We start from the raw sequence: 19,556 nt of genomic DNA, 5'->3' as shown, positions 1-19,556 counted from the left end.
GAATTTCAGTCATCCAAAGACCACTTCATTGATATCTGTTGCATATCTGTTATCATTGATTGACACGTGTAATTAGCATGCAACAAGCATTATATTGGACAGGCCGGTAGGAAGCTATCAACAAGGCAACATGAATACCAACTGCCTGTTAACCGTCATGATCAACTTTCCCTTATATCTATACATTGTGACAGCCAAGCACATCAATTCAACTGGACCATTGTCACTATCCTAGGCCAAGCTCGTCAACGACAAGCCCGAGAATTCTTAGAGGCGTTGCTCTCGGCGCAGAATTCTATCAACAAGCGATCGAAATGAACCCAGTTTACATCCCACTTCAGTGTCAAGTTGTCAGTCCAGAGCCAAGAGCCAATTCACACCTGATTACATGCATCAATCAATGAGGATGTTAATCCTACACAATGATCGACTAACACAGCCCGGACAACAATTATCACCCAATCAGATTTTAACGAACCAATAGTGGATTACATAATCGGTAACCAATAGAAATGGCACACACACACACACACACACACACACACACACACACACACAAGCAATGTACGTAGGTCACCAACATTTCATTCGAAGTTGCACTGACGATGTTGCCTAGCTGGGGAACGAAACGTCTGCAAGCTAACAAGCCAGCTCAGCGAGCCACTCAACAGCAACTCTGTAACTGTAAACAGAATCAATGGACATCCCACATATAATGCTGGTAAAGATGTTGCCTGTTGACTGGGGCCAAGATTGCTGAGATTAATTCAAAAACTTCCAAAATTTGAAGTACTGTGAATTAAAATGGCATAATTCTGCACACTGCTCCAAATCCTTGCCTCAGTAAGTGTTGGATTTTTTTAAAAACAATTTAACCCTTCTCCCAACCATTTCCTGCATATTGCTATCACTCTGATGTTCGCACTGGCACTAATGCCGAATAACGCCATTAAATTTATGCCTTCATGATATTACTGATGGTAAGACCTGACCACCATCGACTGAAAAAAAGAGATCAGTTCCTCAGTGTATAGTGAATTCAAGTGTCATTTTAAAAAATCTCTCACTGAAATCTTAAACATGTGATTAATATCAGCCGCTTTGTTTTCTCCATGGAAACTTGAAATATCACGTGTAACAATTTGTAATGTGTTTTATTAATAACTGGTGTTGCAGAGGCTGCCGTCTGAAGCATTGTCGTTCTATCAAGCAGACAGACGCATGACAAATGTTATTGTTGGTGCTAGACAACTGTTCGATCAACAACTAGAAAGCAAAGGCAATTGGGTTTCAAGTGAAACCCAGACTAAATATATGGAACATGTTCTATTTTGCTTGCAGTTTAATAACGTTGCCAATGTTAACACTGCCTACTTCCCCTTTCCCTTTCAGATTAAAAGTATGAGTCAGTACCTCTCTGACGCAGACCACTGGAGCACTCCACCCAGCCTGCGGTTCTCGGAATATTTCCTGAGCATCATCTACCCCATGGTCAACATAGCTACAGAGTATGTGAAGCATCAGGTGGGTGGATACAGCTTGCCAACACTTTGCAGTATGGTTCTGCGCACACATTGACCTGCAGTGTGATTCTTCAGACTTCCTGGACAAAACACACCGTAGGTGCTGGAATATGGAGCAAATAACAGTTACATAGAACATATAGAACATAGAATAGTACAGCACATTACAGGCCCTTTGGTCCACAATGTTGTGCCGACCCTCAAACCCTGCCTCCCATATAACCCGCAACCTTAAATTCCTCCATATACCTGTCTAGTAGTCTCTTAAACTTCTCGAGTGTATCTGCCTCCTCCACTGACTCCGGCAGTGCATTCCATGCACCAACCACTCTCTGAGTAAAAAACCTTCCTCTAATATCCCCTTTGAACTTCCTACCCCTTACCTTAAAGCCATGTCCTCTTGTATTGAGCAGTGGTGCCCCGAGGAAGAGGCGCTGACTATCCACTCTATCTATTCCTCTTATTATCTTGTACACCTCTATCATGTCTCCTCTCATCCTCCTTCTCTCCAAAGAATAAAGCCCTAGCTCCCTTAATCGCTGATCATAATCCATTGACTCTAAACCAGGCAGCGTCCTGGTAAATCTCCTCTGTACCCTTTTCAATGCTTCCACATCCTTCCTATAGTGAGGCGACCAGAACTGGACACAGTACTCCAAGTGTGGCCTAACCAGAGTTTTATAGAGCTGCATCATTACATCGCAACTCTTAAACTCTATCCCTCGACTTATAAAAGCTAACACCCCATAAGCTTTCTTAACTACCCTATCTACCTGTGAGGCAACTTTCAGGGATCTGTGGACATGTACCCCGAGATCCCTCTGCTCCTCCACACTGCCAAGTATCCTGCCATTTACTTTGTACTCTGCCTTGGAGTTTGTCCTTCCAAAGTGTACCACCTCACACTTCTCCGGGTTGAACTCCATCTGCCACTTCTCAGCCCACTTCTGCATCCTATCAATGTCTCTCTGCAATCTTTGACAATCCTCTACGCTACCTACAACACCACCAACCTTTATGTCATCTGCAAACTTGCCAACCCACCCTTCTACCCCCACATCCAGGTCGTTAATAAAAATCACGAAAAGTAGAGGTCCCAGAACAGATCCTTGTGGGACACCACTAGTCACAATCCTCCAATCTGAATGTACTCCCTCCACCATGACCCTCTGCCTTCTGCAGGCAAGCCAATTTTGAATCCACCTGGCCAAACTTCCTTGGATCCCATGCCTTCTGACTTTCTGAATAAGCCTACCATGTGGAACAATGTCAAATGCCTTACTAAAATCCATATAGATCACATCCACTGCACTACCCTCATCTATATGCCTGGTCACCTCCTCAAAGAACTCTATCAGGCTTGTTAGACACGATCTGCCCTTCACAAAGCCATGCTGACTGTCCCTGATCAGACCATGATTCTCTAAATGCCCATAGATCCTATCTCTAAGAATCTTTTCCAACAGCTTCCCCACCACAGATTTAAGGCTCACTGGTCTACAATTACTCGGACTATCCCTACTACCTTTTTTAAACAAGGCGACAACATTCACTTCCCTCCGATCCTCCGGTACCATTCCCGTGGACAACAAGGACATAAAGATCCTAGCCAGAGGCTCAGCAATCTCTTCCCTCGCCTCATGGAGCAGCCTGGGGAATATTCCGTCAGGCCCCGGGACTTATCAGTCCTAATGTAATTTAACAACTCCAACACCTCCTCTCCTTTAATATCAATGTGCTCCAGAACACCAACCTCACTCATATTGTCCTCACCATTATCAAGTTCCCTCTCATTGGTGAATACCGAAGAGAAGTATTCATTGAGGACCTCGCTCACTTCCACAGCCTCCAGGCACATCTTCCCACCTTTATCTCTGATCGGTCCTACCTTCACTCCTGTCATCCTTTTGTTCTTCACATAATTGAAGAATGCCTTGGGGTTTTCCTTTTCATCCTGTTTTTATGATAGAGAAGGTCGTGCAAATTTGCCTCCAAATAATACATGTTGTATCCATTAGACCTTTCTAACCCATTGCATTATGGTGCCTAATGGAACAACTTTAACATATAATGTCCTATAATTCAGTGTATATAGTCCAAAGTTCAAAGTAACTGTTACTATCAAATTACATATATGTCACCATATTCTACCCTGAGATTCATTTTGGCGCAGGCATTCACAATAAAGTAAATAGATGCAATAGAATCCATGAAAATCTACACACAGCTAACAACTGAAATGTGCAGAAGAGAAACTGCAAAAAATATGAATATAATAATTAATACATAATAATGAGAACATGAGTTATAGTGTCCTTCAAAGTGATTCCATAGGTTGTGTTGAATTTTCCAGTCGAGTCAAGTTTGTTGTTATTTAACTATATACATGTACAGTATAGCATCAAACAAGACAAAGTTTCTCTGGACCAGGGCAAAAAGCGCAATAGTATCCATAACACACATATATCACACAATAACTTAGGAAACAAGAGAAAATCTGCAGATTCTGGAGGTCCAAGCAACACACACAAAATGCTGGAGGAACTCAGCAGGCCAGGCAGCATCTGTCGACGTTTCGGGCCGAGACCCTTCAGCAGGTCTGGAAAAAATGATGAGAAGTCAGAGCAGGAAAGTGGGGGGGAGGAGAGGAAGACCGCAAGATGATGGGTGAAACTGGGAGGGAGGGGAAGGGTGAGGTAAAGTGCTGGGAAGCTGATTGGTGAAGGAGATACAGGGCTGGAGAAGGGGGAAACTGATAGAAGACAGAAAGCCATGGAAGGAAAAATGGAGGAGGATCACCAGAAGTGGCGGGTGATAGGCAGGTAAGGAGATAAGGTGGGAGGGAAAAGGGAATGGGGATTGGTAAGCGAGGGGAGGGGGCATGACCAGAAGTTTGAGAAATCGATGTTCACTCCATCAAGTTGGAGGCTACCCAAAGGGAATATAAGGTGTTGTCCCTCCAACCTAAGTGTGGCCTCATCACAACAGTGGATGAGGCCATGGACTGACATGTTGGAATGGGAATGGGAAGTGGAATTAAAATGGGTGGCCTCTGGGAGATCCTGCCTTTTCTGGTGGATGGAGTACAGGTGCTCGGTGAAGCGGTCTCCCAATCTACATCGGGTCTCACCAATATACAGGAGACCACACCGAGAGCACCAAACACAGTAAATGACCCGAACAGACTCACAGGTGTCACCTCAACTGGAAGGACGGTTTGGTTCCCTAAATGGTAGTGAGGGAGGAGGTGTAGGGCTAGGCGTAGCACTTGTTCCGCTTGCAAGGATAAGTGCCAGGGGGGAGATCAGTGGGGAGGGATGAATGGACAAGGGAGTCACATTGGGAGCGATTCCTGTGGAAAGCAGAAAATGAGGGGCGGGGGGAGGGAAAGATGTGCTTTGTGGTGGGATCTTATTGGAGATAGTGGAAGTTACGGAGAATTATATGCTGAACACAGGAGCTGGTGGGATGGTAGGTGAGGACAAGAGGAACCCTATCCCTGGTGGGCTGCCAGGAGGATGGGGTGAGGGCAGATGTGCACGAAATGGAAGAGATGCTGTTGAGGGCAGTGTTGATGTTAGAGGAAGGGAAGCCCCTTTCTTCGAAGAAGGAGGACACCTCCTTCGTTCTGGAATGAAACACCTCATCCTGAGAGCAGATGCAGCAGAGACGGAGAAGATGAGAGCAGGGGATGGCGTTTTTACAAATAACACAGTGAGAAGAGGTATGGTCCAGTTATCCGTGAGAATCAGTGGGTTTATAATAGACATCTCCAGAGACAGAGACAGAGCGATCGAGAAAGTGGAGGGAAGTGTCAGAAATGAACCAAATAAACTTGAGGGCAGGGTGGAAGTTGGAGGCAAAGTTGCTGAAGCTGTCGAGCTCTTCATGGGTGCTGGAAGCAGCACCAATACAGTTGCTGATGTAGCATAGGAGAAGTTGTGGAGCGATACCAGTCTAGGCTTGGAACACCGACTGTTCCGTGTAGTTAACAAACAGGCAGGCACAACTGGGATCCATGGGAGTGCTCATGGCTACACCTTTTGTTTGAAGGAATTGGGAGGAGCTGAAGGAAAAATTATTACCAGTGAGGACAGGTTCCACCAGACAGAGGAGGGTGGTGGTGGAGGGGAACTGTTTGGATCTGGTGTCCCGAAAAAAAACAGAGCTTTGTGGCCTTACTGGTGGGGGATGGAAGTATATAGGGTCTGCACTCCATAGTGAAAATAAGATGATTTTGCTAGGAAACTTGAAGTCATTGAGAAGATCAAGAGGGTGTGAAGTGTCACGGATGTAGGTAGGAGGGAACGGAACCAGGGAGGATAAAACCGAGTCCAGGTATGCTAATATGAGTTCAGCGGGGCAGGAACGAGTAGAAACAATGGTTCTGCCTGGACAGGCGGGTTTGTGGATCTTGGGTAGGAGGTAGAAACAGGAGGTGCGGGGTGTGGGAACTATGAAGTCGGTGGCAATGGATGGGAGATCCCCAGAGTTAATAAGGTCGGTGATAGTGAGGGAGACAATGGCCTAGTGTTTCTTAGTGGGGTCCTGTTCGAGGGATAAGTAAGAGGTGGTGTCTGAGAGTTGTCGCTGGGCCTCAGCAAGGTAGAGGTCAGTCTGCCAGACTACTACAGCACCTCCCTTATCTGCGAAATTGATGGTGAGGTTAGGATTAGTGTGGAGGGAATGGAGAACCGAGCGTTCAGAAGGAGTGAGGTCAGAATTGGAGAAAGAAGTGGTGAAGTTGAGATGATTGATGTCCCATCAGCAGTTAGCAATGTTAACTAAGCCCATCAAACCTGCACACATGGGGCAAGGCAGAGTCATCTGCGTGCCCACTGTGCTCCAAGCGAGGAACCCTCAGCAACTGCGCAAGGACACTTGGTGAGCGATGGTACCGATGGAGGCATGATCACGTCCTGAAGACCATCGCTAAAGCCATCAGCACAGGAGTTGAGTGGGCGAAGCAGTCCCGACCCTCCAAGCAGACCATTGCCTTTGTCAGAGCTGGGGAGCAGCCAATACCCATCAAAAGAACATCTGCAGGCAACCTGACCTCTGTAAGGGACCGGCAGCTGTTGGTGGACCTCGAACGGCACCTGAAGTTCCCCATCCATATCGCAGCCACCACCCTGTGACCAGACATTGTCCTAGTATCTGAGTCTACTAAGCAAGTGGTGCTGCTGGAGCTGACAGTCCCATGGGAAGATAGCTTGGAGGAGGCCTTTGAAAGGAAGCTCTCCAAGTACGCAGGACTGGTCAGCAGCTGTCAGCAGGCTGGATGGAGAGCGAGGTGTCTCCCGGTGGAGGTTGGTTGTAGGGGATTCGCAGCCCGTTCCTTAGTTAGAGCCTTCAGCATTTTGGGCATCGAGGCAGAGAGGAAGAGGAGAGCCATCCGCAGTACCACCGATGCGGCAGAGAGGGCCTCAAGATGGCTGTGGCTCAAAAGAGGGGAGCCACGGAGTCATAAGTAGCTAGCCATCTGGACACAAGCTGGGGTCTGATCAGCCCCGGCTGGGTCAGCTGGAGGAGGGTGTATGATGTTGAAAGACCCGAAAAACCCGATGATTCCAGGAACATCACTGAAGATGTGTCCAGAGGCATCAGTAGATGTATGTACACAGAAATAACTAGACAAGGTAAAGTGCATAAATTAAATACTGTAGGGTACAGAACAGTTTAACCGGTGACACTTTGAATTTCATGTGGCAGGGAATTCAGAATCAGCTGAGTGTTGAGGTGAGTGAAGTTATCCACACTGTAAACGGAATTAATTTCAGTTTGTAACTCCAATGAATAACAAATTTTTCAGGGTGTTAACTATGCCCGAACTTACTGAAACAGATGGACACGTGACAATGGCACTTCCCTTACCAAGAAATATGGGATCCCGACTTGTGAAGAAAGGACTCATAGCATTAAGGTACCCATCTCAGGTCAAAGTGTGTTACTGCACATAAAACAAGGAATAAGTCTACTGGAGACCCAAGGATGTGAGCCAAACATGTTACATAAGACAATGAAACACCCAACTCAGGAATCCAGAGCATCACAGCACTCCACTAGGAATTAAGAGAATTGCAGAAAGCATTGTTGGGACAAAAGGCTTCATGTAAAGCCTTGGGGGGTTACATGCTGGAACAAATGCTTTTTGTAAGTCATTGAGGCATTCTGTCAGGAAGGGGAACGGTTTACATGTGGCAGAGCAAACAGCCCACTGTTCATTATTAACAAGTTGAATAACTTGACTGTCTACTGTTGTGCATTTTATAGAGGTTTAAGCTCATGTGCGATGAATGGTGTAGGGTACAACCTGTTCACCCAGTGTACCTGTGTTCAGTCGGCTACTAGGGCCAGCTCGCATTCAGTATAGATTTAGACAGTGAAGCGCACACAAAGTGCTGGAGGAACTCAGCAGGCCAGGCAGCATCTATGGAAAGAAGTACAGTCGACGTTTTGGACCTGCTGAAGGGTTTCGGTGGGAAACATCGACTGTATTTTTTTTCCATAGATGCTGCCTGGCCTGCTGAGTTCCTTCAGCATTTTGTGTGCGTTGTTCGGATTTCCAGCATCTGCAGATTTTCTCTTGTTCATACTTATACAGTATTACATTTTACAACTCCACACTGTGTAGTAAAATTCCTTGAGGTATGGATTCCTACTGTAAAGGAGGATAGAAGGGAGGGAACATCTTTCCCCCCCTACCAGCAGATTTCCAAAATGGACAATGAACCAACCCTTGAATACTACCTCACTATTATTGCACTGCTTATTGAATTTATTTTTATATATACTTATTGTAATCGATAATATACTTTTAATGTTTTGCACTCTACTGTTGTCGCAAAACAACAAATTTACAACGTGTCAGTGACATTAAACTTGATTCTGATTCTGATTCATAATGATTACCAAATTGAATTGACTTTATTTCCTGCATCCTTCACATACATGAGGAGTAAAAATCTTTATGTTACGCCTCCATTTGAATGTGGATTGTACAAACTGTAGTAGTTTGTAACAAACAGTACGCACAGTAAGATAGAAGCTGTCACAGTCAGGTGTGTAAAGGTCCAGAATAGATGGACTGGTGAACAAGGGAGGCGACTGGTGGGGCAGTACAGCTCTTTCAGTAAGCAGGAACATTACATTTGTTTTAAGGTAACTGAGGGGTTTTGCATTTCTCCAGGATCCTGATGTTACAGATGTAACAAACCTGAGCCTTGGCTTTTTTCTGAATGACCTGCTGTCCCTCATGGACCGAGGCTTTGTTCTCCGTATGATTGCTCATCATCACAAAGAGGTAATTGCGCAGGGCGACTTGTTAAGCCAGCTTCTAAAATATTGCTGTTGGGTGTACCATAGGGTTAACGCGATCTCAGGAATGAATTGCGCTGATTCTGGTGAGCTGGTGCAGTTTTCTGTAGTCACTAAATATTGCACAGTCACGTTAAAGATGTTAAAAGATGTTTTATTTGTCACATGCACATCGAAGCAGCAAAACATATAATGGAATGCAATGTTTTGTGCCATATCAAATCAGTGAGGAAGTTATGACACGCACCCATCCACGCCAGCTTCCAAGGTTTAGATGCTCTAACTCCCTGGAGTATGGATAGCTGGCACAGTCCCTTTAGAGATTCAGGACAGTCCCGCTAATTGGAAATCATGTTTTGTGCGCCAGGAATTGAGCATTTACAGAGCAACTGAGCTGGGGTTTGGTGCTCAATCGTAAGCTGACTCGTGATTCTGTCTAGTGTTTGTTTTGTGCTCAGATTCCGTGTCTCAATCCCAGCCTTGGATACTCCAGCATCTGGGTCCAAGCCATTCTCGTCAAGGACTCTTGTCTCCGGGGATTGTGCTGGGGGCAGCCCCCAGGTGTCACCACACTTCCGGAATTGACGCAGCATGTCCACAACTTAATACACTTAACCCTAACCGTAGGACTTTGGAATGTGGGAAGAAATCAGAGCGTCTGGAGAAAGTCCATGTGGTCATGGGGAGGGAGAACATACAAACTCCTCACAGGCAGAATTGAGTCCCTAAAAGTGTTTACTAGTGCTACAGTGGCATGCAAAAGTTTGGGCACCCCTGGTCAAAATTTCTGTTGCTGTGAATAGTTAAGTGAGTAGAAGATGAACTGATCTCCAAAAGTCATAAAGTTAAAGATGAAACATTCTTTTCAACATTTTAAGCAAGATTAGTGTATTATTTTTGTTTTGTACAATTTTAGAATGAAAAAAAGGAAAGGAGCACCATGCAAAAGTTTGGGCACCCCAAGAGATTTGAGCTCTCAGATAACTTTTAGCAAGGTCTCCGACCTTAATTAGCTTGTTAGGGTTATGGCTTGTTCACAGCCATCGTAAGGAAAAGCCAAGTGATTGAAATTTCAAAGCTTTATAAATACCCTGACTCCTCAAACCTTGTCCCAACAATCAGCAGCCATGGGCTTCTCTAAGCAGCTGCCTAGCACTCTGAAAAATAAAATAATTGATGCCCACAAAGCAGGAGAAGGCTATAAGAAGATAGCAAAGTGTTTTCAGGTAGCCATTTCCTCAGTTCGTAATGTAATTAAGAAATGGCAGCTAACAGGAATGGTGGAGGTCAAGTTGAGGTCTGGAAGACCAAGAAAACTTTCCCAGAGAACTGCTCGTAGGATTGCTAGAAAGGCAAATAAAAAACCCCATTTGACTGTAAAAGACCTTTAGGAAGATTTAGCAGACTCTGGAGTGGTGGTGCACTGTTCTACTGTGCAACAACACCTGCACAAATATGACCTTCATGGAAGAGTCATCAGAAGAAAACCTTTCCTGCATCCTCACCACAAGATTCAGCGTCAGAAGTTTGCAAAGCAACATCTAAACAAGTCTGATGCATTTCGGAAACAAGTCCTGTGGACTGATGAAGTTAAAATAGAACTTTTTGGCTGCAATGAGCAAAGGTAAGTTTGGAGAAAAAAGGGTGCAGAATTTCATGAAAAGAACACCTCTGCAACTGTTAAGCACGGGGGTGGATCGATCATGCTTTGGGCTTGTGCTGCAGCCAGTGGCATGGGGAACATTTCACTGGTAGAGGGAAGAATGAATTCAATTAAATACCAGCAAATTCTGGAAGCAAACATCACACCGTCTGTTTAAAAAAAAAGCTGAAGGTGAAGAGGATGGCTTCTACAGCAAGATAATGATCCTAAACACACCTCAAAATCCACAATGGACTACCTCAAGAGGCGCAAGCTGAAGGTTTTGCCATGGCCCTCACAGTGCCTCGACCTAAACATCATCGAAAATCTGTGGATAGACCTCAAAAGAGCAGTGCGTGCAAGATAGCCCAAGAATCTCACAGAACTAGAAGCCTTTTGCAAAGAAGAATGGGCGAAAATCTCCCAAACAAGAATTGAAAGACACTTAGCTGGCTACAGAAAGCGTTTACAAGCTGTGATACTTGCCAAATGGGGTGTTACTAGTACTGACCATGCAGGGTGCCCAAACTTTTGCTTCAGGCCCTTTTCCTTTTTTGTTATTTTGAAACTGTAAAAGATGGAAATAAAAAAAGTAATCTCACTTAAAATATTAAAGAAATGTGTTATCTTTAACTTTATGCCTTTTGGAAATCAGGTCATCTTTTACTCGCTTAGCTATTCACAGTAACAGAAATTTTGACCAGGGGTGCCCAAACTTTTGCATGGCACTGTATATAGCAAACTGCTATGCTACCATATCACCTCTCTACTACTGTACCTCCCTGGTGCATCTGGTGCAGTGGAGATCACGTTACTGATATTTGACCATCACTTGTTCTGCTTTCCGTTACCTAGCATTCACAAGGCTGTAAGCTATACCATACACTCTTGCCTGTAAATGTGTGGGCTCCCAGTCAAATTAGCAGCCAACACCAGGAGGCAAGTAATGAGAGTTTCGTGAATTTGATAGTGGATTAGGTTCAATTATCTCCCATTTCTAATGCTGACTCACAAATCCAAACAAGTTCCAACCAGGATAAAGTGTTCTAGTTCAGAAATGTGCCTTTCATTTGTTCCACTTAAGTTATAAGTTCAAAGTTCAAGGTGGATTTATTTTCGAAGTACGTGTATGTCACCATCTACAACCCTGAGATTCATTTTCTTGCAGGCATTCACAGTAGAACAAAGAAATACAATAAAATCAATGAAAAACTTCACACGAATAAAGACTTGACAAACAACTAATTTGCAAAAGAAAACAAGCTATGCAAATGCAAAAAAAAAGTAAATAAATAATACTGAGAACATAGAGTCCCTGAAAAATGAGTTCATAGGTTGTGGAATCAGTTCAGTGTTGAGATGAGTGAAGTTATCCAAGCTGGTTCAGGAGCCTGAAGGTAAGAACTGTTCCTGAACCTGGTGATGTGGGACCTAAGGATCCCGGACCTCCTTCCAACTGGCAGCAGCGAAAAAAGAGCTTGGACTGGATGGTGGGGGTTCTTGATGATGGATAATGCTTTCTTGTGTCAGCACTCCTTGCAGATGGCTCAATAGTGGGGAAATTTTTTCCTGGGATAGATTGGACTGTATCCAGCATATTTTTGAGTCAACTATTTCTGACAGGATGGATCGAAAGTTACTGAGAAAACTCTCCCATTGTACAGATTGTTCCGAAAGCCTTAACAGAATTGTGAGGTTGCTGAGATTGTGGATAACATGATATTACACCTCTAGAGGGAGGAGAAGATGGCGGTGTTTCTGAATGAATATCGATTATGTGTAACTAGGGGTGCCGTACATCAATCCGGATTTGATAGGGACAGCTGGGAAGCGCAGAGGAACATCTGGAGAAACTTCTGAAATACCTGCTTCGCTGCCGCTGCTACTGTGCGATCAAGAATCTCTGGAGACGAAGGCCCCAAATCCTTGGCTTAGCCTATTGCCTGTTGCCGGGGCCGGGGTCGGAACACTCGGCAGAGACGGTGCTCGGTGCATCGGTGTTGGAGAGCTGATCAGAGGCTCGGAGTTTTCGGACGGACTCGGAGTCGGACTGTGGTTGGATGCTTCCGGGATGCTGCATCGGCAAGTTTGTGGTGCTGGAGGTTCACTGTCTGCGTGAAATGATGGGACTTTCGAGAGGCTCTGAGATTTTTACTGTGCCATGGTCTGTTCTTATCAAATTACGATATTGCTTTGCACTGTTGTAACTATATGTTATAATTATGTGGTTTTTGTTAGTTTTTAAGTCAGTTTGTCATGTGTTTTCATGATATTATTCTGGAAAAATATTTTTATCATTTCTTAATGCATGCATTACTAAATGACAATACAAGGGGACTGCGTGTCCTCATAATCATAATAGATCAATAGGACAAATACAATGGTTCAATAAAACATCAGAGAATGTATATAGTATACAACCTGAAATTCTTACTCTCCACAGACACCCACGATACAGGGAAAAAACATAGAATGAATGTCAGAATGAACCCCAACTCCCCCCCCACATGCACAGGCAGCAGCAAATGCATCAACACTCCCCCCAATTGCTCCAGCAAAATGATCAGCCCCTCCCCACCACCCCCCATACAAGCAATAGCAAAGCCCCCAGAGACCATAATCTGGAGTCCATCAAAAACTGCTGCCCATCCCTACAATTTGACGTCTCAGCCAGGCTCTCTCTCTCTCTCTCTCTCACTGGTGAGGGAGAAAGAGATATCACTCTGGCAACAGTGAGAGGGGAGACCAACAGCCCACTGTTTTGATGTTACAATCTGCCGCGTGGCTTGTCCGAGTTCACAAACCCAAGGACTCTCAATTACCATCAAGGGAGATTAGATTAGATTAGATTATGAGGACACGCAGTCCTCTTTTATTGTCATTTAGCAATGCATGCATTAAGAAATGATACAATGTTCCTCCAGAAAGATACCACAGAAACACAAGACAAACCAAGACTAAAAAAAAATGACAAAAACCGCATAATTATAACATATATTTACAACAGTGCAAAGCAATACCGTAATTTGATGAAGAACAGACCATGGGAACGGTAAAAAAAAAGCCTCAAAGTCTCTCGAAAGTCCCATCATCTCATGCAGATGGTAGAAGGAAGAGAAACTCTCTTCGTGCCATGAGCTTCCAGCACCGCAAACTTGCCGATGCAGCACCCTGGAAGCACCCAACCACAGCCGAATCTTGAGTCCGTCCGAAAACTTCGAGCCTCCGACCAGCTCTCCGACATCGAGCACCGAGCACCATCTCTGCCAAACGCTTCGACCCCGGCCCCGGCAACAGGCAATAGGCAAATCCGAGGATTTGGGGCCTTTCCCTCTGGTGATTCTCGATCGCACAGTAGCAGTGGCAGCGAAGCAGGCATTTCAGATGTTCCTCTAGATGTTCCTCCGTGCTTCTCAAGCCTGTCTCCACCAAATCAGGATTGTGCATGGTACCTATTTAACAAATATGATATCATTTTGGAGCGGCCATGCGCTCTGCATCGCGCCGCCATCTTCTGACAGCATCTGCCGTCTCGATGTTTCAATCTCCCACGACGCTTCAGTGAGGAGTTGGGTCATCCACAGGGCTGTACTCCAAAGGCACATGTCTTCCACGCTGCGCCTAGAGACATCAACAAGTCCAAGAGCGAGAACCCACTGCCCGTGAAGAACCATAGTTTGAACTGCAGCAGTAGATCTTGGACTCCAACAGGACCCCAGACACCTTAAAAAGAAAAAAAAAGATACATGAGAAGAGAAGAATGAGCTGTTTTGTGGACAAACTGGAAGTAGTCATCCATGTCTGCAAAAACCTCTGGCTCCATCTGTGATTATAGACCGGTTAGCCTAACATCGGTGGTGGGGAAAATGCTGGAGTCAGTTATCAAAGATGTGATAACAGCACATTTGGAAAGCGGTGAAATCATCGGAAAAAGTCAGCATGGATTTGTGAAAGGAAAATCATTCTGAAAGGGAATTGGTTGGCAGACAGGAAGCAAAGAGTGGGAATAAATGGGACCTTTTCAGAATGGCAGGCGGTGACTAGTGGGGTACCGCAAGGCTCAGTGCTGGGACACCAGTTGTTTACAATATAGATTATTGACTTAGATGAGGGAATTAAATGCAGCATCTCCAAGTTTGCGGATGACACGAAGCTGGGCGGCAGTGTTGACTGTGAGGAGGATGCTAAGAGGATGCAGGGTGACTTGGATAGGTTAGGTGAGTGGGCAAATTCATGGCAGATGCAATTTAATGTGAATAAATGTGAGGTTATCCACTTTGGTGGCAAGAACAGGAAAACAGATTATTATCTGAATGGTGGCCGATTAGGAAAAGGGGAGGTGCAATGAGACCTGGGTGTCATTATACACCAGTCATTGAAAGTGGGCATGCAGGTACAGCAGGCGGTGAAAAAGGCAAACGGTATGCTGGCATTCATAGCAAGAGGATTCAAGTACAGGAGCAGGGAGGTACTACTACAGTTGTACAAGGCCTTGGTGAGACCACACCTGGAGTATTGTGTGCAGTTTTGGTCCCCTAATCTGAGGAAAGACATTCTTGCCATAGAGGGAGTACAAAGAAGGTTCACCAGATTGATTCCTGGAATGGTAGGACTTTCATATGAGGAAAGACTGGATTGACTAGGCTTATACTCGTTGGAATTTAGAAGATTGAGGGGGGATCTTATTGAAACGTATAAAATTCTAAAGGGGTTGGACAGACTAGATGCAGGAAGATTGTTCTCGATGTTGGGAAGTCCAGAATGAGGGGTCACAGTTTGAGGATAAAGGGGAAGCCTTTTAGGACCGAGATTAGGAAAAACTTCTTCACACAGAGAGTGGTGAATCTGTGGAATTCTCTGCCACAGGAAACAGTTGAGGCCAGTTCATTGGCTATATTTAAGAGGGAGTTAGATATGGCCCTTGTGGCTAAAGGGATCAGGGGGTATGGAGAGAATGCTGGTACAGGGTTCTGAGTTGGATGATCAGCCATGATCATACTAAATGGCGGTGCAGGCTCAAAGGGCCGAATGGCCTACTGCACCTATTTTCTATGTTTCTATGTGATTACTCATCATGCTCTCAATTCTATGGTCTTCAGCTTTCATCTGAGCCACTCCAGGGGTTGCTGACCTGCAGACAAAAAGCCATTCCTGGGCCCTGTTGTCTGTCCATCCAGTCCCAAACCCGAAACCAGTCTGCCCTGAGAACCAAACCAACTACATCCTCAAATTGCATCAATGAATTTCAGAGAGATTTGTATTGAAAATAAAAGCAAAACATCCCATAGAAATAACAGCATGATTTAAAAGTTTTAAAAAAGCATAACGCTGTTTATTTAACATGAGCTGTTTTACTCCTACAAACAATAGAAATGAACCTGCCTACTTACTGTTAAGAATTGCTGTAATTAATTAAAGTAAATATTACCGCTGTGCTGCTTTGTCTGCCATTTCCACAGAACAGTAGTTACTACTGTCGTTAGAACATGGTCAAGAAGTATGAAATTCAAACTTCTGTGCACCTCTTCACCATCAGCAGGCACTGAGTTTACCCAACCCAGTGGAAGGTCAGTTTTGCCATGATACCAGTCAGCTTAACTCTAGATTCACCACCCTCTGGCTAAAGAAGTTCCTCATCATCTCTGTTCTAAAGGGATGTCCTTATATTCTGAGGCTGTGTCCTCTGGTCCTAGACTGCCCCCACGATAGGAAAGATCCTCTCCATGTCCACATGTGTGGGGGATGCTGTTCTAGGTCTGGGATATTGTTCTTGTAGCTGTCCCCACCAAAACTGAAGGATCCTATAACACAGCAGAATTGTGTAACAGATTTTACCTAGAGATAAACAGGAGAAGATCTGTGCCGGGAAGGCAATCTCTGTTTAAAACTTTTAAATTACCTCAAGAGTAATTCGCAAGGCACGTCAAACTGTCAACACCCATGGAGATTGGTTGTTGGAGTGGAGTTTCTCCTGCAGCAACAGTGGATGGGGTAGGAAAAAAAAAGGAAATTGCCTTTTAAACTCATGAGAGAGCATAGGCCATCAACTTTTTGCTGTTGATGTTTCTGTAGCAGGCAATTTCTTTTTTACGAGGTTGAGTTGTTAGCTCAATGCTCAGCCCAGCACGGATGGAAAGCATGCCAGGGGAGCTGGCGGGGCTCGAGCACAGGAGCCTTCACTCCGAAGTCCGGCGCTGATGCCATTACGCCACCAGCCGGCTTGTGGATGGGGTAGATTGCCCTGATAAGAAGATGGTTTTAGGGTTGCAGTTTTTGTCCTCGTATTGTCTCCTGGTCATGGAATTCCCTATGTGTCGGTGCCATGTCCTGACCTCACCAATGTCTCTGTGCTTAGCTTTCAGATAAAGGTGGCAAATGGCCGCACCTTCATGAAAGACGCATTGACTTCCTGAGGATCGTCTGCAGCCATGAGCATTTTGTCATCGTAAACCTCCCACTTACAGCAAGTGTTGGGATACAAGATGGCGACAATCGCAAGGAGGTAAATTAGAAAAAGTTGGAAATTCCCTGTTTAATACATCAATCCTTTTCAAGTCTTATACACCAAAGACTTATACTTACTATACTCTGCACCTTTAATCCATTACACACTGCACCCACCAATCTCAGTATAGCAAGCAACCCAACCCCAGTAACTTGAATGCTTAAACTCCGTACAGCCTGCTCCCGCCAACTCCTGTACAATTTATATCACCACACCCAGTACATTGTATACTCTCCAACCCCAGAATATCATGCACAAAGAACCTCTGTTCAATCTGAACCGGCTGACTCCAATGCAATCCGCAACCCTAACGTCCTCACACCCAGAACCCAATAAGATCAGTGTCCCAAACTCCAGCATGCCTGATAACCTTATTACGGGGGTAGGCAACCTGCGAAGGTATTTTGACGGTCCCGTGAGCAAATATTGGGGTACTATGCTTATCCGGCCCGCGAACGATTTTTCCTTATTCTGAGTGTTTCCCGCGACCACACTGATGGATACGCATGGCGTCTTGTTACGCTGGCCCCAGGTTCCGTTTTGTTTCAAACCAAACACTGGTTTATACGAATGACGGGAAGGCAGACTACCTTATTAATATGTATGAGATACTCTCCGTGCACACGCAGGTTTTCAGATGGGATCATTCAAATTTGTAAACAGAAACAACGTCACTGTGTTTTAACAAGAAATCCACACTAAATATCCAGATATTTCCATGTGCTACGATACTTGTTGAATAAGTCGTGTTTCGAAATAAGATCTAAGAAAAAAATTCCAATGGCAATGAATGCAAAATGCAGGAAGGTAGACACTGAGTGCCGAAATTTCCAGGACACTTGGGCACTAGATTACTCCTTCCTCAAGCAAGCTGGGAAACCGGTTTGTCTCATTTGCCTAGAAAATGTTGCTGTGAAGAAGGTGGCAAATATCAGGCGACATTACAAGATCCTAACTTAGTGGACCATGCAAAAAAAGATGGCATCAGTGTTTGGCCACACTTACCTGTGTGAGCAATTATTTTCAAAAATGAAGTACACCAAGAACCATTTGAGAACAAGATTGACTGATGCCCATCGGGATAATGTCTTGCTCTTGGCATCAACAAGTCTGACACCCAATATTGAGAAGCTTTCAAGCAACAAACAGCATCAAGTTTCACATTGATTTAGTGACTGTTTACATTAAAATTTTCTTTTTTATTGTACTTAATTTACCAACATTCAATGCATCATGTTCATATGTTTTATGTTTAAAGATTCTTTGTGTTCTTTTAATAGATTCAAAAGATGCCTTGACTGAAATAAATTGCAACTAAACTGAGTTCTTTGACCACTAATTGGCATCCTTGGTTAAGCACAAATGATTTTCTAGCATGCGTTATTCATTAATTTGAGGCAAAACATGACTAGATGTATTTAAATGGATAATTCCCATATTTCAAGTTTTTTATGGTATTTATCTGGCCTGCTCATTAATACGCAATCCGGCCCACAGAGGCAAAAAGGTTGCCGACCCCTGTCTTATTACAATGTCTCCTCCCAACCCGATTACAACTTGCACACCCAAGTTCCAGATTAAGCATACCCACCAACCCTGGTACCATCTGGAGCTCCAACTCCACAGTGCAAATGCACATACTAATCCCATCAATTTGAACTCCCAACCCTGGTACAAGCTACAGCCAGAACTGCATGTTTGAACTACAGCCATGACTAGCATGCTTCTCTGTTTTTATTGCACCTCATTATGCTGTATATTGGGCGCGGTGGAGCACGCCTGTTATCTGTCTGCCCCGGGGCTGCAGGATTGCTTGAGTTCGGGAGTTCTGGGCTGCTGTGCACAATACCAACAGGGCATCCACATTAAGATCAGTAGTCAGTGTTTTTGCAGTTCAGACCGCTGGCCAGTGTCTGGCCCCTATCCCAAACCTATTACGATAAAACAGGAAGCGGGAATTTCCTTCAATTCCTTCCAAAAAATCTCCAACTATTCAGTACGCCCACAGAACCGAGGGACTGAGGTTGAGGATGGAAAGTGTGGAAATTGTTCCTTTGGCCTGGAGATTCGTGGCCCTAAAGGAGAGCCAAGTGAACTCAACGTTAGTCAAGTCCCCGGTGCTGAACTGCAGAGTCCCTTTAGAGCTGAACCGGGTCTGAGAGACTATGTGAATGCCTTTTGTGTGGTTGAAAATTATGGGGATGGCATCCAGGGATACTCCATCCAGGAGTTCTTCAACCAGGGCACTCAATTCGGGAATTCTCTATCTAGGGGTTCAGACCCCTGAAGTACCCAAACTAAGAATCATGCGACCTGTAATTTGTAGGAAGTTCTTTCTTTCTTTTTAAATCTTTTTATTGAATAAGTATACAAAAAGGTGATCCCTATAAGCACTAATACACTGTTAGAATATAATAAAATTACAGGAGATATTAATACAAAAAAATAATACAAACAATGTAATTTAAACATAACCTACTAAGGGAACATAATAGTATACTAATTTATATATATATATATATCAATAGAGAAAAAGAAAAATAAACCCCAAAAAAGGAACCACCGTGCA

At 44.4% G+C, this 19,556-nt stretch overlaps 1 protein-coding gene across 3 annotated transcripts in view; it reads left to right on the top strand.

The window, feature by feature from the left end:
- Positions 1-19,556, top strand: part of LOC140188166 (dedicator of cytokinesis protein 7-like) — a 255,411-nt gene that overhangs the window by 163,533 nt on the left and 72,322 nt on the right. For all 3 annotated transcript variants that reach the window (XM_072244167.1, XM_072244166.1, XM_072244168.1), the window contains exons 24-26: positions 1,393-1,524; positions 8,713-8,826; positions 16,838-16,984. In XM_072244167.1, coding sequence (XP_072100268.1) covers positions 1,393-1,524; positions 8,713-8,826; positions 16,838-16,984 — 393 coding nt within the window. The remainder of the gene's footprint in view (positions 1-1,392; positions 1,525-8,712; positions 8,827-16,837; positions 16,985-19,556) is intronic.

Source organism: Mobula birostris, chromosome 26 (genome assembly GCF_030028105.1).
Source record: "Mobula birostris isolate sMobBir1 chromosome 26, sMobBir1.hap1, whole genome shotgun sequence".
NCBI lineage: Eukaryota > Metazoa > Chordata > Chondrichthyes > Myliobatiformes > Myliobatidae > Mobula > Mobula birostris.
The sequence above is the reverse complement of the archived record's forward strand: the minus strand, read 5'-3'. Positions and strand labels throughout refer to the sequence as shown.